This window comes from Mobula birostris, chromosome 19 (assembly GCF_030028105.1).
Source record: "Mobula birostris isolate sMobBir1 chromosome 19, sMobBir1.hap1, whole genome shotgun sequence".
NCBI classification, from domain to species: Eukaryota; Metazoa; Chordata; class Chondrichthyes; order Myliobatiformes; family Myliobatidae; genus Mobula; species Mobula birostris.
This window is the reverse complement of record NC_092388.1, coordinates 53,088,699-53,116,617: the sequence shown is the minus strand read 5'-3', so window position 1 is coordinate 53,116,617 and position 27,919 is coordinate 53,088,699. Positions and strand designations below refer to the sequence as shown.

Genomic DNA, 27,919 nt, shown 5'->3' with positions numbered 1-27,919 from the left:
CCGGATTCTCATGAAGATACAGAAATCAAATAAATGATTTAACATTTCTGTTGATGTGACAAATAATCATGTTACATACCTGTATAAAATGGGAATACTGAGCAAATGCTACCAAAAAACTGCAAAGATGTATTTCTTTTTTTTTATTTCAACTACTCACAATGAATATTAAAAAAACAGCTTCAACACTTCAGGTTATTAAAACCTTAATAATGTATTTCATAAAAAGAATTTCCACCCTGGGCGAAAAGGGCCAATTTTCAAAATAAATCACTGCACAAGTACTGAGAATGCTTTTTTTTAAAAAAAAAGTACTTTGCATTACTATATACAATTAATTACATCACTAACAAACTGCACACAAATTGTCAACACAACACAGGAGTTGCAAACACGGTAGCATAGTGGTTAGCATGTTTTCAATACCAGTGACCTGGATTCAATTCCTGCCACTGCCCGTAAGGAGCTTGTATGTTCTCTCTGTGACAACATGCGATTCCTCCGGGAGCTCCAGTTTCCTTCCACAGTCCAAAGACGTACAGGTTGGTAGGTCATTGCAAATCATCCTGTGATAACGTAGCTTTAAGGGCCTATTCCGTGCTTAACCTCTAAATAAATGAATAACTAAATTAGGGTGCACGAGCTAGCCTTTGCTGGTTCACTTCTGGACTGATATTGATTAGACATGTTAAGTTTTTGCAGCATCAGAATGCACAGCTTTTGCCAGTTGTGGGAAGAAAAATTTCAGATTTTCTGCATCTGCAGTTTTTAAAGTTTGCATCTATTGCCACATTATTCACTTCCTTTTCCTCCTTTCAGTAACTCAGCCTAGAATAACTCTGGTGCCCACTTGTAGTATATACTACTGATTCCTCCCACCTTTACGCCTTGCAAACAATGGGCAAAAATTCACATCTTGGATGATGCCATTTTAATTCCGGTGACATTTGGTCCTTAGGCTAATAGAACAAAAGGAGAGGTGGTTACACACCAGCTGGAACATGACAATTCAAGAGTTAGCAGTAGAAGTAAATGAAAAGCAAGAGATTGTCCTTAACCATTTTAAATTCTTGTCTGTATCATGTATCATGATTCAAGTAATCAAACACGATTGTGGTCATATTCTCAATTCTAAACATTTTCAAAAAGAACTACTGATAGCATATTTTCAGGTTTTAATACATACCTTTACTTATATTTATCTTGTATTTATCAGTTGCATAATATGGTAATTATGCATTATTCCATACTCAGGTGGCTCTTTTATGATTTCCCTGAAACAATTGAAATCTCTATGGAAAACAGGCACTTCCGGCGCTTCGAGCCACGCTGCCCCGCAGCCCCCGATTTAACTCTGCACTAAATCACAAGACAATTTACAATGCCAAATTAGCCTATTAATGGGTACGTCTTTGGAGTGTGGGTGGTAATTGGAGCACCCAGTGAAAACCCATGCACTCCATGGGGAGGATGTGCAAACTCCTTACAGAGGACGCCAGGATTAAACTCCGATGCTCCAAGCTGTAATACTCTACCTTGGCACCCACATTTACATCAGGACATCAGGTGATATGCGGAGGGGGGGCGGGGGGGAGAAGAGAGTTGTCTTACAATAGTAATGGGTTATTTGTTAATTTTTTCCATCCTCTTCAGTGGTGCTTTCCCAACAATTAAATCAGCTTATTGTAGCAAATGTCAACTCAAAAACATTTTTTAAAAAACTGATCAGTAATGATGTTCAGTTCAAACCAAAACACACCAGCAAAATACTAATAAATGCTGCTATTTCCAATAGCACTAAAAATTGGATTTAGATTTAGGCATACAATCTAAATGCAAAACCTTACTTGAACATTAAATATAAGCTACCTAGAAATTTTAAACTGTTCCAAGGTGTGCAGTCTTCTGATCAGACAGCATTCAATGGCTATTTAATAGTATTAGTGTTCTATGTCACAGAAGTGACAAGTGAAGGGAGAAAATAGCTAATACTTTACAGTACAAATTCAATGAAAAAACTTTAGTCATGTAACAGGCTTTTTAAATATACTATTCTGGAACTTAAGTGAAAAATTGCTCATGTGCAATTACATCACATCTAAAATTATAAACTACTGACAACTACCTACCATGTACAGTTCGTATTGAATTATTTAGTCTCCATGGTTTATGAAAATACATCTGATTGCAAATCAACATGAAAGGAACAAATTATGATTAATTACACTAGACAACAAAGATTTTGCTTCCTGAATATACTTTTGGATGCATCTTTATGGATTTTGGGCTGCTGATCATGAAAATAAACAAGAAATTTCCCTTATCACACACCATATTTTTTTTAGAAAATTGCCTACATTTGTTATTTAAATTCATGATTCAAGTCAATTAAAATGTTGCCACATTGTAAGCTGAGAAGTTTTCTATCTTGTCCAGGCATGCCTGGGCATAGGCAGGGCAAACTTTAGAAAGGCTACAAATTTCCATGAAGGACTTTGATATTTGAGACAGATGTTTGCTGGAATAACTAACGTCAAGTGTAAAGAAGGCATGTTTGTTAGCCCACAAATCAAACAGGTCATTAATGACAGGCAATTCAAAGAACTTCTAGTGGGACCAGAGAAAATCACATGGAAGGCATTTAAAGCTGTTGTTGAAAGTTTTGTTGGTAACTACAGAGCACCAAACTACGTGCATCTGGTTGTCAACATACTTTAAGGATACAAAACCATGAAGAGCAACCTGTCACTAGAGATTCACTTCCTGCGTTCCCATTTAGACTTCTTCCCTGGAAATCTTGGTGCTGTCAGTGACAACCATGGTGAAAGGTTTCACTAGGACATTGTGGTTATAGAGAAATGGTATCTGGGCAACTTGATTCCATCAATGCTGGCTGGTTATTGTGGACACTTAAGCGAAAAACCTCAGACAATGAGTATAAACAAAAATCATTACTGAACATATTTAGCTTAGTTGAACTATTGCAAAGCATCAGCACTATTATGCAATTAAATGCATTACATTCAATAAAAGTTTATCTCCTGTTTCTCCAAATTCCTATGTAACACAAGTAGTCTAAAATTATATGTGTTCAGCTTCAAGTGGTCTATCATAAACAAACAAAAATTCCGAGGAAGCAACGCTTTTGAAAAAATGTTGTCCAGTGTTACTGGAGTATGGGAAATGTCTATTTAATCATTTGTGGAAATAAATTGTAAAAACATGTTAGTGAAAAGCAGGTAAAGCAAGGCAAGATGTTGAGTTCTAAGGCCTTCATGACCATTAGAATTAAAAAATGGGCAATCTGGGGTTTATGCAAAGAGGCAAAGGCAATGCTAGAAGCAACTTCTGACCAAATTAAATGGACTTCTCACCCTCCCACTTACAGCACTTCAAACTGAAAACCTTGCCTATAAATGTTGATAAATTGGGCCAAGCAAAAGCCAGTGTTGCACATTAACTCAATCCTGTAACATTGACAGCAAAGCCATGTATCTGTACTTAACACCAATAAATCCCTTCCTGTCTTTATCAAAGTTTACATTTCCAATCAAACCACAGGACAACCATAAAAAGTTGCTTTAAATAAACATTACAACATTTTTGGCTTTAAGCAGGATTCAAGTTAAAAACTTCCACTTGGATCCATTTTGACTTTAAACTTCTAACCAAAAGGAAGGCACCCCCTAAAGTAAAATGAATAGGACATTAACTCTTTTTCCTTCCTTTGAGGATGGATGGCTCCCTGTATTTGTAGCACATGACCAAAGTGGACACTTTGATTCAACATTGTTTTTGTTCAAACCAGTGTTGTTCCACAGATCAAATCTGACCCAGCGTTAAACTGTGCTTTACTTTCTTCATTTCTGACATATTGAATCCCAAAAGTACAACTGGTTTGTACTTCATTGCTTTCAAGCACAACTTTTGTTTCATGCCAAAGATGAACGCAACGTCATTCTTGCGCAACCACAAGATTGAAGATAACGTCTCAATTTCTTTATTAGTAGGATAAGGTTGCTTGTGAAAGTAGTCAAGAAGAAACCGCTTTCTTTCTTCATAGGAACGATTCTCCAATCCTTTTGGAACAAGTGCCAAGACTGTCGATGGATCTGGTGAAGGTAAGGAGTGAGAAGTGTTTGCTATGTCATTCAGTGTTTCACGAGAAACTCTGCAATCAGTTGTTACTAAATCAGTCTTTAATCGTTTTGGAGATGGCAATGCCAAAGTTTTTCCGTCACCATTTGCCACCAGTTCACTTACTGATTTCTTGCCACTTTCTGAAAATGCACGCTTTGACTGCATGTGGTTTGGCAAAACATTACTTTGCTGTGTATTAAGGCCTCTGCAACACATGAGATGAAGAGAGATTGTTGAATGTCCCATGCCACATGTGTACACACCGAAACAGTGAATACACTTAAACGATGGTTTTTTCAGCAGTGGATGAACCATAGATGTTACATGGTGCCTTTCTTGCAAATGCTTTTCATATTTTAAATTAAAAATTTGTTTCCAACAAATAGGACACTGTGAGCTTCGTGACTCTTTTATGATGATTTCATTTTCCTCCCTCTTTTGTCTGCATACCTCAATTACCAATGGTGCATAAGGAGAAGACATTTTGCTTGGAATAACTGTCAAGTGAATATCATTAGGTCCCATTTTATCTTCTGGCAACTTAACAGTTAAGCTAAAGTTGTTACTATTTACTTGGTTGGTAGTTGAAACTCCGTCTTCAACATTTTCAACACATTCAAACCTCAGTCCAGCATGTGAGGCCTTCACATGTTCTGAAAACTGTGACAGGTCATGGAATGACAAGGAGCAGAACAAACAAGTTAGGCCATGCATCAGCAAATGGGAAATCAGTACATTTTTATAAACATGGCGTCTACAGAGAAGACATTTACATTTTTGAGCATATACTCTCTGCAGGTAAGAAGCACATGCTACAATCTTCTCAGGTTTGTCACAAGGATCTTCAGGTTTCTCACTGGGCTCTTCAAGTTTGTGTGCAGTTGCAACATGATTATCATAAGCACTCAGTGGCAGCAATGCATTACATGTGGAGCAACTCTTCCACTGTTGAGCTTTGGTACTCGGTGGTGCCAAATTTAAAGTAATTGCAGGTACTGATGGAGCTGGTTTCTGATCCACTGTTGCAACAGTTATTATAGAGGGCTCTTTTAGTGGTTGCTGAGATACATTTGTGTGGGTCATATTAAGTGGTGCTTGTGTTGTAGAAAGCACCCCAGGTTTGCTGTTTGCTATGGCACTTGAAGCAACAGGCAAAGAAAACTGAACTGGAGTTAATGTGTATGCAGGAATGCCGTTAATATGTTTGTTGTTCTGAATTAAATGCTTAGCTGCCTGTGAACTAGTTGGAACACTGGGTCTTACTGTCTGATCTATAGACAATCCTTGTGGCATTAAAAATGCCCGAGGAAGGACTGAACCCACTGCCCTGATCGCAAGATTATTCTGGGCCACTTGAAAAGTAGCGGGCACAAGGCTGACCTGGCCTAGCTTTTGAGCTCCTCCAGGGCCAGCTGTAGCTACTGTAACAGGTATCAGATTGCTTTGTAAAGGAAAAGCATTCATTGCTGGTCTCAATGATCCCAAAGTCACTGGACTAAAATTCTGTGGAAGTGCTAATACATTAAGCGGCTGTTGTACAGGTGCTGTTATAGGTGACCGCACATTGGAAATTACTGGAAGAGCTGGTTTAAAATTTGTTGCTGAAACAGCGGTTGTCACACATGAGGGCACAGGACCAATTGGTCTAATGTTGGGTGCAGAAACAGCAGTCTTCACACAAGAAAGCATTTGTCCAGCTAGTTTGATACTACATGATGACACTACTGAATTGATATTGAGAGGCACTGGCAGAGAAGTCTTGCTTATTTCAGGTTTAGGAGCAATGATTGGCCTGGGCCTTAGCTCTGTTATATGTCCAATTGTGGCTTTCACTGGACCTTCTACTTCCTTATGTTTGTCCAGAACATGATACAGTAAGGCATCATAGGTGACCATTTTCATTTGGCATCCTTTACAAAAATACTTGTATACTGAAAGCTCTACTTGGTCCTCTACCTGACCAATATAGGTATTTACTAAACTGCCAAAATGGGATAAAAGGACATGTTTCTTAATGGCATACAAGGATACATCTTTATAAGAACATATTTTGCAAAAATAAACTGGCTGGACTAGATTCGACATTTTGCCTTGATAAACTTTGGGTTGTATCTGTCTCCCTTGATCTGTGTTGCCATGGTTAGCAAAGTTGGACACTTTCTGAATATCAATATGGAATATTTTGGTATGCTTCTTTATATGTTTAGGATGAGCGATGTATGTGCAGTTAGGACAGCTGACCAATGTTTCCATATCCATTTCATCCTCATGGTAACATCGCATGTGAATCTTGTAAGCAGAATTAAATTTTGTTGAGAAGTCGCAGAGGGTACAGCAATATGGTTTTGCTCGATAGGCCTACAATCAAAAAGCATACATTATCAAACTGCAACAAAACACTTACTTACAGAGCATTTCATGAAATCACAACATTTTATACATCAAGGATACTTTATCAGTGGAATTATTAGATTAAAAATGCAACAAACTCACTTGCAAATGGGTCTGATACTGGAACTGGCAGTTTACTTTTACAGGGCCTTGAAAACCAATTCAGTTTTTTCCAAACAGGATTTTTGATCAATTTAACTAAATATGCTTTTTCTCTCCCACTCCCCCACCCCCACAGAAGAGCCCAAAAAACATAAACAGGGAAAATTGCAAAGCATGAAAAGCTAAAAATTCAAAATCTGAAATGTCAGCAGTTCAAAAATAATTAATTCTCCTTTGCTCAATACAAAATTGAACCACCTTTCATAACCATTACCGCCAGTGTCTTTTTGTATACATCTCTATTGGTTTTGTACAATGTGATGTAGCAAGATTTGCCCATTCCTTCTTGCAAGTTTGTTGAAGCTGTGCCAGGTTAGTTTGGCAGCAGTGGTAGACAGCAACCTTGAGATCTTGCCAGAGATGTTTGATCGGGTTAGGGTCGGGCCCCTGACTGAGCCATTCAAGGACATCAATTTTCTTTATTTGAAGCCACTCCATGGTTGCTCTGGCAGTGTGCTTTGGGTCATTGTCCTGCTGAAAGACAAACTTCCTCTCCGGTCTAAGCTTTCTTGACAGAGGCCAACGGGTTTTTAATCCAGGATCTCCATAAGTTTAGCAGCATTCAAACTTCCCATCAATCCTGACCAGACTTCGAACCCCTGCTGCTGAAAAACATTCCCTTAGCATGATGCTACCTGCACTATACTTTATGGTGTTGTCTGGCTGATGTGCAGTTTTAGATTTACACCACATGTACCACTTAGCATCGAGGCCAAAAAATTCCATTTAGATTATCCAGCACAAAACATACTTCCACATCTTTACAGCATCTTCTACATGATGTTTTGTAGAGTTTTTATGGTCTAAGGATATGTTTTTTTTTAAAGGTGGCATATTACTGTAAATCTAATACTGTACATCAGCCATGTAACACCATTCCTACTGTAAAGTATGATGGAGGTAGCATTATGCAATGGGGCTGCTTTTCAGCATCAGAGATTGGAAATTTGGTCAGAATTGATGGGAAGATGGATGCTGTTCAATACAGAGAGATCCTGGATAAAAATCTGCTAGTATCTCCCAGAAAGCTTAAACTGGGGAGGAAATTTGTCTTTCAGCAAAACAAAGACACAAAGAACACTGCCAGAGCAACCATGGAGTGGCTTCAAATGAGAAAAATTGATGTCCTTGAGTGGTTCAGTCAAAGTCCTGACCTTAACCCGATCAAACATCACTGGCAAGATCTCATGACTGCTGTCCACTGCCACTCCCCAATTAACCTGGCATAGCTTCAGCAATTTTGCAAGGAGGAATGGACAAATCTTGCTCTATCACGTTGTTCAATTCTAAAAGAGACATCCAAAAAAGACTACTGGCAAGAGGTGGTTTAACTAAGTACTGAGCGAAGGGGAATGAATACTTTTAAATTACTGACATTTCAGTTTTTGAATTTTTAGTTTTTCATGTTTTACAATTTTCCCCATTTTTGGGGGGGGGGGGCTCTACTATGAAAAAAAGAACATGCAATTCACAAATTAAAATTCTCAGTTAAGTTGATCAAAATCCCTAATACTCATTTATGTGAGCAAAGGGTTGGGGGCTGAATACATTTTCAAGGCAATGTATATGGTATTTTAGGAGTAAATATTGATTGGCACACTAGTTAAACAGAAGTGCTATGGATCTCATTCAGCAGATTTTACCTCTGGTAATGTATTTCTATAACATCATTAAAACTAAGAATTCCAGATTATGGGAGGGTAGCCCTATTTCTCAGACTTCTAGCTTGCAAACAGAAGCAGGAAGAGTACATAAAGTCAATTCAAAAGTTTTATTACTGAATTTATGATCATAAGCATGTATACATATTTTTAAAAAAACAACTCTGCAAGGGGCGTGGGGACCACCAGCAAGCTCTGTGTTTATCACCTATACTTAATTTCCCTCAAGAAGACAATATTGCATTCAGAAAAATCTGTTCAAAATCACACACAGTACCCCCATTAAAATTGTATGATTTTGTAGGCTGAAAATTAGCAGAAAAGAACCTAAACAAGTAAGTTTAAAAGCAGCTATGAAAATTCCTTGGCAAGTAGGTTTAAGGAGAATCTCAATACGTTTTATGTATATTTTAGGGACAAGGGGTAAGGAGTACATCTACTCAAGAACAATGGAAGAAATTTATGCATGCAGCCAGAGGAAGTGGGTGATGTTCTTAAAGAATACATCAGCATTCACCTGGGAGAAAGACATGAATAATGGTGACAGCAGGAAGGGGTGCACAGATATTCTACGATGACATGTCAATAGTGAGGAAGAGGCGGTGTTGGGTATCCTGAAAATCATTAAAGTGGATGTTCCCAGACCCCAATTCCAGCATACTGAGATTTAAAGGAGGAGATTGCTCAAGCCTTTTCAGAACTCTGGCAAGGTCCCAGAAGATTGAAGAACTGCCATTATCACTTTGTTTAATAAGGGTCATGGTCCAAGAAATTATAGACTGGTGAGTCTTCCATCACTGGTGGGGAAATGACTGAAGTTTCTTTCAATTGGCATTTACTCGCATTTGGAAAAGCATGGACTTATTACAGATAGTGAATATGGTCATGCGCTAGTCAGGGGTTCCCAACCTTTTTTATGCCATGGACCAATATCATTAAGCAAAGTATCCGTGGATCCCAGGTTGAGGTCCTGAGATCCTGTCTCAGAAATAAGATTTGAGCTTTTTGAGGTGATGACGTAAATGATTGATGAGGCTTGGGCAGGGGATGTTGAGAAGATGGTAGGCTGGCTCAGAAGATTAATTCAAATGGTATCTACAGTGAATTAATTAGTTGGATACAAAAATGGCTTGTGCAAAGAAGTCAAACAGTCAAAAAGAAGGGCATTATTTTGACTGGAACTCTGTGACTAATGGAAGTGTTGGTAGTATGATTAGCAAGTTTTCAGATAACATGAAAACTGCTGGAGGTGTGCATAGTGAAAAAGGTCGTCAAAGGAAATGAACCAAGTTGATGAGCTTTGAGCGTGGATTAGTACTTGGACCTATGATGTTGTGGTCATTACAGAGACTCGGATGGCTCAGGGGCAGGAATGGTTACTTCAAGTACCGGGCATTAGATGTTTCAGAAAGGACAGGGAGGGAGGCAAAAGAGGTGGGGGCGTGACACTGTTGATCAGTGTCATGGCTGCAGAAAAGGAGGAAGTCATGGAGGGATTGTCTATGGAGTCTATGTGGATGGAAGTTAGGAACAAGAAGGGGTCAATAACTCTACTAGGTGTATTTTTATAGAGCACCCAATAGTAACAAGGATATCAAGGAGCAGATAGAGAGACAGATTCTGGAAAGGTGTAATAATAACAGGGATGTTGTGGTGGGAGATTTTAATTTCCCAAATATCGATTGGCATCTCCCTAGAACAAGGGGTTTAGATGGGGTAGAGTTTGTTAGGTGTGTTCAGGAAGGTTTCTTGACACAGTATGTAGATAAGCCTACAAGAGGAGAGGCTGGTATTGGAACCTGGTCAGGTGTCAGATCTCTCAGTGAGAGAGCATTTTGGAGATAGTGATCACAATTCTATCTCCTTTACCATAGCATTGGAGAGGGATAGGAACAGACAAGTTAGGAAAACATTTAATTGGAGTAAGGGGAAATATGAGGCTATCAGGCAGGAACTTGGAAACATAAATTGGAAACGCATGTTCTCAGTGAAACATACGAAGAAATGTGGCAAATGTTCAAAGGATTTTAGCGTGGAATTCTGCATAGGTACGTTCCAATGAGACAGGGAAAGGATGGTAGGGTACAGGAACTGTGGTGTACAAAGGCTGTTGTAAATCTAGTCAAGAAAGAAGAGCTTATGAAAGGTTCAAAAGTACTAGGTAATGATAGAGATCTAGAAGATTATAAGGCTAGCAGGAAGGAGCTTAAGAAAGAAATTAGGAGAGCCAGAAGGGGCCATGAGAAGGCCTTGGCAGACAGGATTAAGGAAAACCCCAAAGCATTCTACAACAATGCTAAGAGCAAGAGGATAAGACGTGAGAGAATAGGACCAATCAAGTGTAACAATGGAAAAGTGTGTATGGAACTGGAGGAAATAGCAGAGGCATTTAATGAATACTTTGCTTCAGTATTCACTACGGAAAAGGATCTTGGCGATTGTAGGAATGACTTACAGTGGACTGAAAAGCTTGAGCATGTAGATATTAAGAAAGATGATGTGCTGGAGCTTTTGGAAACCATCAAGTTGGAGATGTCACTGGGACCAGATGAGATGTACCCAGGCTCCTGTGGGAGGCGAGGGAGGAGATTGCTGAGCCTCTGCAATGATCTTTGCATCATCAATGGGGACGGGAGAGGTTCCAGAGGACTGGAGGGCTGCGGATGCTGTTCCCTTATTGAAGAAAGGGAGTACAGATAGCCCAGGAAATTATAGACCAGTGAGTCTTACTTCAGTGGTTGGTAAGAGATAGAGAAGATCCTGAGAGGCAGGATTTATGAACATTTGGAGAGGCATAATATGATCAGGAACAGTTAGCATGGCTTTGTCAAAGGTAGGTCGTGCCTTACGAGCCTGATTGAATTTTTTGAGGATGTGACTAAACAAATTGATGAAGGTAGAGCAGTAGATGTAGTGTATATGGCATTTGATAAGGTACCCCATGCAAGGCTTATTGAGAAAGTAAGGTGGCATGGGATCCATGGGGACATTGTCCTGTGAATCCAGAACTGGCTTGCCCACAGAAGGCAAAGAGTAGTTGTAGACAGGTCACATTCTGCATGGAGGTCGGTGACCAATGGTGTGCCTCAGGGATCTGTTCTGGGACCCCTACTCTTCATGATTTTTATAAATGACCTAGATGAGGAAGTGGAGGGATGGGTTAGTAAATTTGCTGATGACACAAAGGTTGGGGGTGTTGTGGATAGTGTGGAGGGCTGTCAGAGGTTATAGCGGGACATTGATAAGATGCAAAACTGGGCTGAGAAGTGGCAGATGGAGTTCAACCCAGATAAGTGTGAGATGGTTCATTTTGGTAGGTCAAATATGATGACAGGATATAGTACTAATGGTAAGACTCTCGGCAGCGTGGAGGATCAGAGGGATCTTGGGGTCCGAGTCCATAGGGCACTCAAAGAAGGCGTATGGTGCATTGGCCTTCATCAACCGTGGGATTGAGTTTAAGAGCCAAGAGATAATGTTACAGCTATATAGGATCCTGGTCAGACCCCACTTGGAGTACTGTGCTCAGTTCTGGTCACCTCACTCCAAGAAGGATGTGGAAACTATAGAAAGGGTGCAGAAGAGGCTTTTTCTCCTTGGAGTGACGGAGGATGAGAGGTGACCTGATAGAGGTATATAGGTTGGTGAAAGGCATTAATCGTGTTGATAGTCAGACTCTTGGCAGTGTGGAGGATCAGAGGGATCTTGGGATCCGTGTCCATAGGACACTCAAAGCAGCTGCGCAGGTTGACTCTGTGGTAAAGAAGGCATACAGTGCATTGGCCTTCATCAATCGTGGGATTGAGTTTAAGAACTGAGCAGTAATGTTGCAGCTATATAAGTGGTCAGACCCCACTTATAGAGTACTGTGCTCAGTTCTGGTTGCATTACTGCAGGAAGGATGTGGAAGCCATAGAAACCATAGAAACTACAGCACAGAAACAGGCCCTTTGGCCCTTCTTGGCTGTGCCGAACCATTTTCTGCCTAGTCCCACTGACCTGCACACGGACCATATCCCTCCATACACCTCCCATCCATGTATCTGTCCAATTTATTCTTAAATGTTAAAAAAGAACCCGCATTTACCACCTCGTCTGGCAGCTCATTCCATACTCCCACCACTCTCTGTGTGAAGAAGCCCCCCACTAATGTTCCCTTTAAACTTTTCCCCCCTCATCCTTAACCCATGTCCTCTGGTTTTTTTCTCCCTTTGCCTCAGTGGAAAAAGCCTGCTTGCATTCACTCTATCTATACCCATCATAATTTTATATACCTCTATCAAATCTCCCCTCATTCTTCTACGCTCCAGGGAATAAAGTCCTAACCCCTATTCAACCTTTCTCTGTAACTGAGTTTCTCAAGTCCCGGCAACATCCTTGTAAACATTCTCTGCACTCCTTCAACCTTATTTATATCCGTCCTCTAATTTGGTGACCAAAACTGAACACAATACTCCAGATTCGGCCTCACCAACGCCTTATACAACCTCATCATAACATTCCAGCTCTTATACTCAATACTTTGATTAATAAAGGCCAATCTACCAAAAGCTCTCTTTATGACCCTATCTACCTGTGACGACACTTTTAGGGAATTTTGTATCTGTATTCCCAGATCCCTCTGTTCCACTGCACTCCTCAGTGCCTTACCATTAACCCTGTATGTTCTACGTTGGTTTGTCCTTCCAACATGCAATACCTCACACTTGTCAGTATTAAACTCCATCTGCCATTTTTCAGCCCATTTTTCCAGCTGGTCCAAGTCCCTCTGCAGGCTCTGAAAACCTTCCTCACTGTCTACTACACCTTCAATCTTTGTATCATCAGCAAACTTGCTGATTCAATTTACCACATTATCATCCAGATCATTGATATAGATGACAAATAACAATGGACCCAGCACTGATCCCTGTGGCACACCACTAGTCACAGGCCTCCACTCAGAGAAGCAATTCTCTACCACCACTCTCTGGCTTCTTCCATCGAGCCAATGTCTAATCCAATTTACCACCTCTCCATGTATACCTAGCGACTGAATTTTTCTAACTAACCTCCCATGCGGGACCTTGTCAAAGGCCTTACTGAAGTCCATGTAGACAATATCCACTGCCTTCCCTTCATCCACTTTCCTGGTAACCTCCTCGAAAAACTCCAACAGATTGGTCAAACATGACCTACCACGCACAAAGCCATGTTGACTCTCCCTAATAAGTCCCTGTCTATCCAAATGCTTGTAGATTCTGTCTCTTAGTACTCCCTCCAATAACTTACCTACTACTGACGTTAAACTCACCGGCCTATAATTTCCCGGATTACTTTTCAATCCTTTTTTAAACAACGGAACAACATGAGCCGCTCTCCAATCCTCCGGCACTTCACCCATAGACAGCGACATTTTAAATATTTCTGCCAGGGCCCCCGCAATTTCAACACTAGTCTCCTTCCAGGTCCGAGGGAACACTCTGTCAGGTCCCGGGGATTTATCCACTTTAATTTTCCTCAAGACAGCAAGCACCTCCTCCTTTTCAATCTGTACAGTTTCCATGGTCTCACTACTTGATTCCCTCAATTCCATAGATTTCATGCCAGCTTCCTTAGTAAATACAGACGCAAAAAACCTATTTAAGATCTCCATTTCCTTTGGTTCCGCACAAAGCCGACCACTCTGATCTTCAAGAGGACCAATTTTATCCCTTACAATCCTTTTGCTCTTAATATACTTGTAAAAGCTCTTTGGATTATCCTTCACTTTGACTGCCAAGGCAACCTCATGTCTTCTTTTTGCCCTCCTGATTTCTTTCTTAAGTATTTTCTTGCACTTCTTATACTCCTCAAGCACCTGATTTACCCCCTGTTTCCTATACATTTCATACAACTCCTTCTTTATCAGAGTTGCAATATCCCTTGAGAACCAAGGTTCCTTATTCCTATTCAATTTGCCTTTAATCCTGACAGGAACATACAAACTCTGCACTCTCAAAATTTCCCCTTTGAAGGCTTCCCACCTACCAATCACATCTTTGCCAGAGAACAATCTGTCCCAATCCACGCTTTTTAGATCCTTTCTCATTTCTTCAAATTTGGCCTTCTTCCAGTTCAGAACCTCAACCCTAGGACCAGATCTATCCTTGTCCATGATCAAATTGAAACTAATGGTCTTATGATCACTGGAACCAAAGTGCTCCCCTACACAGACTTCCGTCACTTGCTCTAATTCGTTTCCTAACAGGAGATCCAATATTGCATCCCCTTTAGTTGGTCCCTCTATATACTGATTTAGAAAACTTTCCTGAACACATTTTACAAACTCTAAACCATCTAGACCCCTAACAGTATGGGAGTCCCAATCAATGTATGGAAAATTAAAATCCCCTACCACCACAACTTTATGTTTCCTGCAGTTGCCTGCTATCTCTCTGCAGATTTGCTCTTCCAAGTCTCGTTGACTATTGGGTGGTCTGTAATACAATCCCACTAATGTGGCCATACCTTTCCTGTTTCTCAGCTCCACCCATAAGGACTCAGTAGACAAGCCTTCTAATCTGTCCTGCCTGAGCACTGCTGTAATATTTTCCCTAACAAGCAATGCTACTCCCCCACCTTTCATTCCTCTGCCTCGATCACATCTGAAACATCGGAACCCTGGAATATTAAGCTGCCAGTCCTGCCCCTCCTGTAGCCAAGTTTCACTAATTGCTACAACATCATAATTCCACGTGTCAAGCCATAGAAAGGGTGCAGAGGAGATTTACAAGGATGTTGCTTGGATTGGGGAGCATGCCTTATGAGAATAGGTTGAGTGAACTCGGCCTTTTCTCCTTGGAGCTACGAAGGATGACAGGTGGCCTGATAGAGGTGTACAAGATAATGAGAAGCACTGATCGTGTGGATAGTCAGAGGCTTTTTCCCAGGGCTGAGATGGCTAGCATGAGAGGGCACAGTTTTAAGGTGCTTGGAAGTAGGTACAGAGGAGATGTTGGGGTAAGTTTTTTTACACAGAGAGTGGTGAGTGCGTGGAATGGAGCTTAGAAAAATAGACGGCTATGAGTAAGTCTAGTAATTTCTAAGGTAAGAACATGTTCATCACAGCTTTGTGGGCCAAAGGGCCTGTATTGTGCTGTAGGTTTTCTATGTTTCTATGATATAGGATACAAATCAGATGGAAGTATGGGCAGAGAAATGGAAGATGGAGTTTATTTGTGACAAGTATGATGAAGTATTTGGGGAGGTCAAATGCAAGAAGGAACTATACAGTAGTAGTATAGTTCCACTTCCGTAGCGATTTAAATTACACAAAGTAAATTTTAAACAGCAGCACATCCTACAATTATTCCATCTTAAGAACTATTTACAGAAGTATCAACCAAAAGAAATAATTTTGCTGACTGCAAGATTAAGAAACCTTCATCAATAAAATAAATTACCTTACGCCCTACTTGTACTGAACGGACAATATATCAAATGTACAGGTTGCATGCAGGCCTGCAATTTACACAATGTTACCTTTGACTTTTTACTTGGGTGCCATATTGAAAAGTCAGTCCATGATGTGTTTTTCACATAGTAATCCCCTGGATTATAACTTTTAAATTCCTGAAAATAAAAGCATTTCAATTTTAACAATGGCATTTACAAAGAATGTATTTAAGTATTAAGAGGTTATGAACATTATATAGAGAATCTTCTTCAAACTACAGTAGAACAGATGGGTAGGTTAAGTCGATAACTCAAAAAAAGGTCTCTGAACACACAAGCTAAAATACCTATTCACAAATTGAGAAGACTAGCAATCCACCATAATCGTATCAATATCTATGCACAGGAAACATAACATCGCAGTTAAGTTGAAGCTCATACATTTTACCAAGTAGGGAAGACCAGACCCTTCTCTGTATTAAATCAATATTGGCACTTGATCACTTGCAAGTTTTCAGTGTGCATACTTCAATATCCAGAACAAAAAGTAATCCTAGAAAAGCAATTCCATTCACAACACAGCAGCAAAATGGCCGCTTAGTTAAGAAAAAAGGTTTGCCGATCAACGCTCTTGATATTCAGGTCAGCGAGCGCAACAGTTTGGCACTCATTAATAGCTCTGAAATTATTTCTATCACAATTCTTGCAGTCAAATCTAATTCTACTTCTGCACAGGATTTCAGGTCAGATTTTACACAAACAGAAACACATGCATTACTTCATCTATTCAGGTCCCACTGTTGTTGACACTTCCATTTGAGATTTTTTCCCAGGAATAATGACTACAACCTTGGATGGGACATGATGATCAACACAATTACTAATCACTTAGAGGAGACAAGAAGTTGAGGATATAAATTGAGAGAATTGAATAAATTGAGATTAAAAAGTGGGCATCAGTTAAACTAATATAATAAACTCCACTCAACTAATGCCTGTTTTCTCTTTATTGAAGTGCAAAGAAAAATACAAAATGGTGATCAACTCCATTACTAGTCACTGCATTACCTGTTTATTAAAGCTTTCACTTAACACTGTTATTTTTTTAAATGAGAAAATATGTTCAGAATAGTTACTTGAATTCAAATATTTTAAATTATTACTAGTTTATTTCTATATTGTAAACTTTACAGGCATGAGACTTATGGTTTTTACAAGTACACTCTACCACATACCTCCAGCAATTCTTTACAGTATTGTAGGCCCATATCAGACAAGATCATCTTCACCTTTTTCCTGGATTTTCTAATTGTTTCCAAGTTGGTTACAGGAAGCTGATACATCTTTATTGTTTCTGAATGAACAAACAAAAGAAAATCAATTACCGCAATAATACATTTAGCACCAACCTTCAGGAATCTAACCCCTGCATTTTGCTAATGACAAATATTTTCATTTGCAATTATATCAAATCACAGAGTACCAAAAACAATATGTACCAGAAATATTTCTGATCACAGCAACAACATTCTTCACAAAGATGGGTGTGAAGTTATTCAACTATCTGGAGTAACCCAACCCAGCCTCTCACCAGGCAAAATATATTGCAATACACAGTTCAAAGCTACCCAAGGTAACTAATTACCAGTTGATTCTCATTTCTGAATAACAATTTTGATGCTGCTGTTTTCCCATTTTCTCTTTCCAATAATTCGTCCCACCTGCCTCAAAAGTTCTCAATCTAATGTCTTCCTGTACTATTTCTCCAACAATACATTAACCCCAACTCTCACCAATATGCACAATCCAAATTCACTATCCATACCCCGGTGGGTGCAAGATCTCAAGAAACATCCATCCCATTGATTCCAGCAGTTTTCCTTTCCTGGGAAAATGCTCCACCCTCTTTCAGGCTAAGAAAATTTAGCATGTCCCCATTTTCTCTCTTTTTTTTTAAACAGATGCAGCATGGTGTAATATGACAACTACTCTGCACAAGAGCTTAAGAAATAGAGTTGAGAACACAATTAGTCCATTACAAAAAACAGCTTCCCTTCAATGATTCGGTTTATACTTCCTGCTACCTTGGGAAAGTAGCCAATATAAGCAAAGATTCCACCACAGCCCTGTCATTTTCTCTTCATCCCCCACAACGCCCCCAATCAGGCAGATGATACAAAAGCTTGAGAATATATACTTCCAGGCTCAAGGACAGCTCCTACTCCGCTGTTGTATCACTCTTGAATGGACTTTTATACATTGAGGAGCCCTTGATCTCCCGTCATTCCCCTTGAACTTTATTATCTACCCACAGAACACTTTCTCTATAAATGTAACACTATATCCTGCATTGTTTGTTTTCCTTTGAAAATACCGATGGAATCTGCATGGGTGATATGCAAACAAAAGCTTTTCACTGTATCTCTGTATATGCGATAATAAACTAATTACCAATTATGTGCTTTGCTTTGGCACAATGACAGAACATGCTTTGTGTCATTAATCTCTAACTATCAAAATCTCCTAAATTTCTGTATTACTTATACATTCATCACAAGCAGTTCTTTCACCAGCAATATACAACAGGTTTCCTCTGAACTGCATTCCTTCCACTTGCTGCAACCTCTATGCGTATACCCCAAAGACACATAAGGCACATTATAACCAATATGGGTCCTTGCAATGTGTAGCCATTGGATCACATAATGAGAACATGCCAAAGTCAGTAGTTCGATTTGCAATTTGCAAAGACAAAGTTCAGCAGGTCAGACAGCACCTCTGGAGAAAGCATCAGAAACGATGCTTGCTCACATAAATATTCAGCTGTGATTAGAACCATTTCAGTGAGGGAAAATGAAATATGATGCAGTAGATTCAAAATATAGGACTACAGAAAAAATGAGCAACGATTTGGAAAGCACTGAAGGGAGGGAAAAAGAAAAACCACACATGGCTGACAGTTTCAAGGGGCTCACAGTGGAATTTTTGAAGAGATAGCAATTTGGGAAGAGCGATTTTTCAGCATCAGGGAGCACAGTATCCAGGAAAGCAAGTTCAGTGACAATGTGTTGAAGGAACTCAGCAGGTTGAGCAGCATCTGCAAGTAGGGTGGGTGAATTGTTCACATTTCAAGTTGAAACCCTGCATCAGCAAATTGAGTGATCTGCTGCTTGGTGAAAACAAGTTCATGAGCACAGAAGAAAACAAAATAATCAAAAGGATATGTGCCAGGATGATGAATTAAAACCTAGATGCATTGGAAGGCCTGACTTAATGAGAAAGAGAGAACACAATAAAGGTAAATGGATTCAGTCCAGTGACCTGAGAGGCCGGTGATGATAAATTGCGGTAAAATCCAAGAGAAAAAAAGCTGTGGGTTATCTTTGCTTTTATGGGTGAGCCAGAAGTAGCAAATTGCTTTGAAAAGTAAGGGTGACCAAATCTCACTAAATGTACTCTGTTCAGGCCTGTTGATTGAAGGCGAAACCACCAGGAATCCTGTTCAGGTTTGCACTCTTGTCAATAATGAAAAGCAGTTGGAGACCACGTCAAATCATGAACAAAAGAAAAGAGAATAGGAGCTTTAATGAAGACCAAATAAAAAATGGTTCAGGGGTACGATTATAACAAACAGGACAACAGAGTCCTGAATTGGAAAATATGGCTGATTACATTACTCGCCGAAAGCTATCTCCTCCACATCCACAAACACAGACGAAAACAAGTTTGGATAGATGTTCTGGTGAATAACAAAGCAAATGCTCAGAGAACTCCTCGTCTGTGACACCATGGAAGCTATCAAGAGGAATGGACATCAGACCTTAAAGAAAGGAAAGGGTCAAACAAAACGAACTTGGTTAAAGAAACATGAATCACTAAAAAAGTGGAGATGCTATAAGGGAGGATATCAGAAGGGTGCAAAAAAAAACATGACTAAGGAAGACCTAAAACAATACCAAGTGACAAGAAAAGTCTGAGGTGATTAAAAGAGAACATATTAAACACAACTGTACAAGAGCCAATCAAAGATGGGACAACATGGCCAAGGTGTTAATACTTAGATTAAATGGTACTGCTACCTCACGTTTTTTGAATATTGACCAAGTGGCTACATGGCACGAGTACGGCTTATCTGCACCATTCACTTCGTGCATTACGGCAAGATCTGATTGCTTGGTTATGTTACTAGCAGTCATTAATTCCTTATTTGCTGGATGACTAATAGTTTCCAGAACACCACCAGGTTCAAGAACAGTCACTACTCTTCAACCATCAAGCTCTTGAACAGAAGAGGATAACTACACTCATCTATTGAACAAATAATCTCACTTTAAGACTCTTTATCATGTTATTTCATGCTCTCATTATTTATTACTATTTATTTATAATTGCATTTGCACAGTTTGTTGTCTTCTATGTTTTACTTGATCTTTCATTTATCCTGTTTATAGTTAATATTCCAAACAGTGGCATGCAAAAGTTTGGGCACCCCTGGTCAAAATTTCTGTTACTGTGAATAGTTAAGTGAGTAGAAGATGAACTAATCTCCAAAAGGCATAAAGTTAAAGATGAAACATTCTTTTCAACATTTTAAGCAAGATTAGTGTATTATTTTTGCCTTGTACAATTTTAGAGTGAAAAAATGGAAAGGAGCACCATGCAAAAGTTTGGGCACCCCAAGAGATTTGAGCTCTCAGATAACTTTTACCAAGGTCTCAAACCTTAATTAGCTTGTTAGGGCTATGGCTTGTTCACAATCATCGTTAGGAAAGGCCAGGTGACGCAAATTTCAAAGCTTTATAAATACCCTGACTTCTCAAACCTTGTCCCAGAATTCATGGTGATGAGTAGAATATGTAGGATAGGGTCATTGTGGAAATGGCCAAAGTGAAGTGCTGGTTGAGTTGGAACTGGGGCTGAGAGTGTGGAGTTGGAAATTTGAGTTGGCTGGTGGAGTTGGAACAGAGCACAGAGGCTGCAATTGCTGAATTGATGAAGAAAATATCCTGTAGGATGAACAGGTTGATGGATAGTGAAAGTGAGTTTGAGATAGAGGAATGGTATGAAGAGAGTGAGGAAAGGAAACTGAGGTATGAGATGTCAAACTCTAAGGAGTCAGGGGACAAACAAAATAGGATAGCAAAACAACAGAAAGAAGATGAGATTAAAGCAATTATAACACTGAGTGAAGACTTTTGGTGAATGGAACCTGATTCATTTGATGAAGATAATCAACAAACTTACAGGTGAAGTCAAAAAAGCAAGGATTTTACAAAATGGATTGCTATTAGTGATTTGTCAGGACAGTGCTCAACAAGGCAAAGTGATAAGATTAAATAAAATAGACAGCAAAAATGTACAATGCTCAATACCCAACAATAGAAAGTGGACTACAGGAGTTATTTCGGGTATACCAACAAAAGTTACTATGGATGAGATTAAACAGCACATAAAAGAAGCAAAATTTATTGAGGCCAAACATTTGAAAGTTACAAGAAACGGGAAAAAGTGTGATAGTTTATCGGTTATGATCAACTTTCATGAAGAGAGATTGCTGACTAAAGTTTATTTAGGTTATATGTGTTATGAGGTCAGAATATACATATCACCGCCTTTAAGATGCTTTAAATGTCAGAAATTCGGGCACATTGCGGCAGTCTGCAGTGGGAAACAAAGATGTGGAAGATACGCTGCAGAACATGAATATGGAAAATATGAGGTGGGAGCTAGGCTGAAATGCTGCAATTGTGGTGAGGAACACAGTGCAGCTTATCAAGGGTGCATTATTAGCTAGAAAGAAGCAGAGATACAATATGTAAAAGTAACTCAAGGGATCAGTTATGTAGAGGCAGTGAAAGCAGTTGCTGGAAAAAAGGCTACCAAGCAAACAAATACAGGGAATAATAAACCGGTGAACTGTAAGGGTTGTAATATGATAAATAAGGACACTAATTATGAGTAAGAAGGATTTCGTACTGTTTGTGGTAGATGCAATTAACCGTTCAGCGCAAACAGACAAAAGAACCGAAAAAATTAAAATTATAGTCAAGTCTGCAGAAAAATATCTTGGTATTACAGGGCTTAGGTGGGAAACAGTCAAAGGTACTCTGAATGGAGGATCAAACAGTTCACAGGCAGGACAGGTGGGAAATTAATGGCTGTATATATGTGTGTGTGTGTGTGTGTGTGTATATATATATATATATATATATATATATATATGTGTAAAACAAGGGAATGAAAGGAGTCATCGCAAATGGTCAAGAATTTACGAAATATGTACCAGAATTTAAGGGAAAACCTCAGATTTTATGTTATAAGAAACATGGTTGGACCCCAGGGTAAATGTGCAGAACTCCATCAACAAATAGAAGTACTCAATAAGAATAGCTGTGAGTTGGAAAGAGACTGGACGGAACGGTACTGCATTTAAAGGAGACGGTTTCTGAAAAAGATGCTTGTTGTCAAAAATTCAGTGACATGGAAAACAGATTAAAAATGGAGGAACTTATTCCAAAGTTACAAAAGGAAAAAGGAATTTGTTGCAAAGTGAATAACCTGCATTCGGATTATAAAATGAAAACATGGAATCAACTGAGGAAGAATTTCAAGATCTCAATAAACAACTACAGGTTTTGATTCAAGAAAAGGAAAACTTGGAAATAGCAGATAGACTTGGAAAACAACTATTTTAAATGTCAAGCATGCGATAATGAATATTCTCAAGCAAGGAGCTTTTACTTTTACAAATGATTCAAATGAAATTAATGTAATTTGAGGCAATGCAATTATTTGGAAACCACATGACAAAATTTGAGAAGGAAAACAATCTGCGGCATTGCTATTTAATGAGCACATACAGCATTTGCAAGCAGAATTATAATTAATTGTACATCCTGCGGAGGGCAGTAATGCCTCTAAACTGCCGGAAATAGAAGAAGAAAAACCTTGTCCCAACAATCAGCAGCCATGGGCTCCTCTAAGCAGCTGCCTAGCACTCTGAAAATCAAAATAAATGATGCCCACAAAGCAGGAGAAGGCTATAAGAAGATAGCAAAGCATTTTCAGGTAGCCGTTTCCTCAGCTCGTAATGTAATTAAGAAATGGCAGTTAACAGGAACAGTGGAGGTCAAGTTAAGGTCTGGAAGACCAAGAAAACTTTCCCAGAGAATGGCTTATAGGATTGCTAGAAAGGCAAATCAAAACTCCCGTTTGACTGCAAAAGACCTTCAGGAAGATTTAGCAGACTCTGGAGTGGTGGTGCACTGTTCTACTGTGCCGCGACACCTGCACAAATATGACCTTCATAGAAGAGTCATCAGAAGAAAATCTTTCCTGCGTCCTCACCACAAAATTCAGCGTCAGATGTTTGCAAAGGAACATCTAAATAAGCCTGATGCCTTTTGGAAACAAGTCCTGTGGATTGATGAAGTTAAAATAGAAATTTTTGGCGGCAATGAGCAAAGGTATGTTTGGAGAAAAAAGGGTGCAGAATTTCATGAAAAGAACACCTCTCCAACTGTTAAGCATGGGGGTGGATCGATCATGCTTTGGACTTGTGTTGCAGCCAGTGGCATGGGGAACATTTCACTGGTAGAGGGAAGGAGGAATTCAATTAAATACCAGCAAATTCTGGAAGCAAACATCACACTGTCTGTAGAAAAAAGAAAGAGAAAGAAGAAGCAGCGGAAGATGAAAAGGGGAATGGCTTCTGCAACAGGATAATGATCCTAAACACACCTCAAAATCCACAATGGACTACCGCAAGAGGCGCAAGCTAAAGGTTTTGCCATCCCCCGACCTAAACATCATCAAAAATCTGTGGATAGACCTCAAAAGAGCAGTGCATGCAAGACGGCCCAAGAATCTCTCAGAATTAGAAGCCTTTTGCAAGCAAGAATAGGCGAAAATCCCCCAAACAAGAATTGAAAGACTCTTGGCTGGCTACAGAAAGTGTTTACAAGCTGTGATACTTGCCAAAGGGGGTGTTACTAAATACTGACCACGCAGGGTGCCCAAACTTTTGCTTCAGGCCATTTTCCTTTTTTTGTTACTTCGAAACTGTAAAAGATGGAAATAAAAAAGTAATCTTGCTTAAAATATTAAAGAAATGTGTCATCTTTAACTTTATGCCTTTTGGAAATCAGGTCATCTCTTACTCGCTTAGCTATTCACAGTAACAGAAATTTGACCAGGGCTGCCCAGATTTTTGCATGCCACTGTAGATAGGCAATATGTACAAATGAAGTGAAAGTTCTGAACAAGATCATTAAAAGAGATAGCTGCCAATTCAAGAAAACTGTTAACTGTGGAACAGGCAAAACAGAAAACAGAGCATTTCAAAGAGACACCAAGGGTTCAAAACTCAAGGTAGTATATAGAAGATGCAGACACGAAATTTAAAGGTATTCAGAAAGCCAATGGGAATTGCTAATAAAACAAAACAATGGCACATAACATTAAGGATAGCCCCAAGCTATTTGATAAATGTGAAGGTAAAGGCATTTAGAAAGGAAAGTGGGCTCTGTTAGTGACCAAACTAAAAGCATGATGTGGATTTGAAAGACACTTCAAGTTTTCAAAGATGAGGGGTGTTGAGATTCAGATTGTAAAGTGTTAGAAATTATAAACGTAAAAAGAAGAATCCTATCACGATATATGGTTTCTTTTAAAGTGGATAAACTGCCAGGATTAGATAAAATGCATCCTAGGCTCTTAAAAGGAAGAAACAATATAGACATTAACAACAATTTTCTCCTTGGTTAAAAGCAAAATGACATGGCTGTGAGAGATTGGTGATTGTGTACTGTTCTTTAAGTATAAGGTGAACTAACAACATACTAGTCAGTTGATATAGGTGGCAGGTAAAGTAGTCAAAAAATAATAAGGGCTCACATAAATCAGCACAGGCACAGGAAAAGCAATGTGTGACCAACTTAAATGGACTTCTTGAGGAGAGGATGGGGAGTAACTAGAGCAAAACATCTGATATAGTATTTGTGTCTTTTAGCATTTGACAAAGTCCAACAAGACTGTTTCACCTAGAGAGCAAAAGCTTGTAGAGAAAAGGGGTGGGGGGGGGGGAGGCAAATTTGTTTAAAGTTGGCTCTGTGGCAGAAAGCAAAGGCCAATGATAGATGGAAATTTTAGTGACTGCAAGGTTGTATGCACTGAGGATTTTATGCATTTTAATATGTAAAGTAAATAACTATTAAGTAGTTTGTTGATGATACCAAGAAACAGTCAAGTGGCCGTAGGAGGAAGAAAGTTCTACACTACATGAAAATGTCAACAGAGTAGTTAAGTGAATGCAGAAGTGTCAAATAGAATTCATTGAAAAGAAGTAAGAATGAATGCATTTGTGAAGACCAAAAAAGCAAAAAAAACAAATGGTTGAATATTAAAGACATATTTAAAAAGAGAGATCTTGGAATGCATGTCTGTACATTCCCGAAAGTGACAATGCAGGTTGGTAAGGTGATTTAAGTATATGAGATGCTTTTCTTTATTGGCCAAGGTACAGTGTACAAGAAGAATACTGTGATGATGCCAAACTGCAAGAAACATTAGTGGCTATAGTTATAATAATATTTATATCTGTTTGCAACATTTCCACCCAGAGTCCAAGGCAGCTCCTAAAGCAATCTCATTTCCTACCCCCCCCCACTCCCACCCCCATTTCCATCAACTCCTCCCAAATTCTACAAATTACCATGATCAACCTGCCTGCCCTTGGGATGTGTGAGGAAACAAGAGCTCCAGAAAAATTTCAAGTAGTCACAGTGAAAATGTACAAACTCTACATACAGCACAGGGGGTCAAGATCAAACTGGGGTCACTGGAGTTGTGCTGCAGCAGCTCTATGAACTGCACCACTCTACTGTTCCTCACATTATAGAAGGGTACAAGACCACTATAGGGATTATACATGAGAATTACGTGGATCTAAGCGGGTCTAGAGAAAGAACAATTATGAAGAAATTTTCTTTTTAGGCTGCAATTACTGTCACCAAAACAAAAACTTTAATTGGTGTGTAAAAAAAAAAGCCTGGGTAAATAATAAGGATCATTTCTCTTGGCAAAGTGATCAATACAAGGGGACCACATATTTAAATGGATATAAATTTGAGTAATTATCTTACTGAATGATCGCTGAAGTTAACAGAAATAGGAACCCTCTGAGTACCTGGATGAGAACTTGAAAAACCAAAGCATGAGCTGCTAAAGACAAAAAGTTGAAAAGTGGGAGTAACGCAAATTCCTTTAGTCAACACGAATGGATGATTCTGTGCTGTAACTGTATCAATAGGGCTGATGAGGTATGTCTTCACTTATGTGAGAGTCAGGGAACTAATAACAGTCACGAATCTGGCCAAAAATAAATTCAGTAAATATTTTATTACCCAGAAAGTGTAACATGAGATGGTCCAAATGGACTTGGATAAGGGCATGAAGTTGAAAGTCAATAGGATTTCAAGAAAGGTGAGGCAGAAATGTCAATGTTGTTATGTATAACAAACATACTCTCATTTTTCTCTCCCCACAGATACTGGACATTTCCAAGATTTTAATTGTGGTGTTCATGTTTCACAGCTCCAACTTGTACTTCACAGCTGAAATATGTGCTATTGTTCTCTTTCTATTTAACACTGCCCAAACTCTCAAGTATTTCCAGCATTTACTTTTTTTGCAGGTTTGCAGCATCTGCAGTGCCATGCTTTTGGAAGTTTTATTACTGGAGGTGAACAGTCAGTTTCTATTTCACACAATTGCCATGACAAACTTTGCATCCCAGGGAAAAGATATCAATGGAAGCACTTCATTGTGATCACATGATTGCAACAAACAATAAAAATTGTTGCATCCAACTGACCAATGACAAATGTACTTTCCAATCACACCACTCAATCTAATAATCTGCTGTCACCACGGTGACTGTCACGTGGCTAGTCTGGACCAGTAGCAAAGCCAACTCCTCCATTTGCCGGGAGGTTCTCATGTCTAGCTTTTTCTTCCAAAACCAGAATATTTTTTAAAATGCAGATATATTTGAAGGTTTTAGAAATTATGGCAAACTAAACAAACAAGGCATAATTTTACATGAGTACCATAAACACCAAGATTGGGTTAGTGTAAGAGTTAATGTTTATTTCATTAAAAAAAATAAGCACCTGACATTTGCAACCAATTTTGTTCAACTTCGCCCTGCAATGTGCTTCAATTGTATGTTTACAATACGTAAACATTTTCTAACTCACTGCTTGTTCAAAAGTATGCACTGCCTAGTTATCTGGGATAAGTGACTGCTATAAAATCTTCTGTACTGTTGCAAAAAAAAAGCCGTATTGTTTGCAATAAAAGGAGCACCTAAGTCCAATGTAATTAAAATATACATTTCTATTTCTCATCCATTTTCCCACATTTAATTAAATGTGCTGATTTTTGCTTTTGCCCAATCTTCCCAAAAAAAACCCCACCTTGAACACCCAGAGACTGGTAGGGACTTTATAATGAGTTTTCAAGCGCGTATTACCTCGCAGGAGCCAAACTGCTGGATCCTACTGGTACCGCGAGTTCACGCCGGTAGTTTATTTTGCAAGAGGTATTTATTATTATTATTGGTCTTCTTATGGTGTTGTCTATGGAAGCTGGTAACGAGCCGAGATTGCTGGTGGGGGGGGGTCGCGCGCCCCAGGTGCGCCCTGCAGCCGCACGCGCACAGGTAACAGCAGGCGCTGTCAACCTGTTGGCCGATGCTTGTTGCCTCCATGCAAAAACTACCACCTCTCCCAAAGCAGGTGATTCCCGGACTGTTGAATGCTGTCAACGAAGGTGTAAAATGGATAGGGAGAGCGCCCTTGCAGAGGAGGAGGGGGGAGGGAACGGAGGGAGGGGTGGCGCACTGAGGTTGAGTGGAAGCGATGCTGAGCCGCTACTTCAGCCCCCTCACCACTAGGCAGAGCTGTGCATGGAAGCACTCATCCCGCTCGTCTCACTCAAATTATTGCGCGCCAATTTCCCTCACCCAACTAACCTTCCGATGGCGTCGAACTTTCCTCTGCCACGCAGATAAAGGTTTAGTAAAAAAAAACCAAATTTTTTTTAATAACAATTTGACTGCACAACCGCAACGTTCTTCACAAAATGGC

The 27,919-nt window shown here is 39.4% G+C and overlaps 1 protein-coding gene across 1 annotated transcript; it reads right to left on the bottom strand.

The window, feature by feature from the left end:
- Positions 1-145: 145 nt before the first annotated feature.
- Positions 146-27,919, bottom strand: LOC140212606 (activity-dependent neuroprotector homeobox protein-like). The gene is made up of 5 exons (XM_072283610.1): positions 27,805-27,919; positions 23,774-23,831; positions 17,006-17,124; positions 15,858-15,947; positions 146-6,498 (listed from the first exon to the last, which is right to left on the bottom strand). Exons 3-5 carry the CDS (start codon positions 17,111-17,113, stop codon positions 3,823-3,825), a joined length of 2,874 nt encoding a protein of 957 aa, XP_072139711.1. The 5' UTR covers positions 17,114-17,124; positions 23,774-23,831; positions 27,805-27,919; the 3' UTR covers positions 146-3,822.

Excerpts from the sequence above, each read along its gene's own strand:
- LOC140212606 (XM_072283610.1), bottom strand. The coding sequence starts at position 17,113 with ATGTATCAGCTTCCTGTAACCAACTTGGAAACAATTAGAAAATCCAGG. Across the intron at positions 15,948-17,005 it reads ACTGTAAAGAATTGCTGGAG|GAATTTAAAAGTTATAATCC; the intron begins GTATGTGGTAGA and ends TTTTATTTTCAG. Across the intron at positions 6,499-15,857 it reads ACCCAAGTAAAAAGTCAAAG|GCCTATCGAGCAAAACCATA; the intron begins GTAACATTGTGT and ends TTTTGATTGTAG.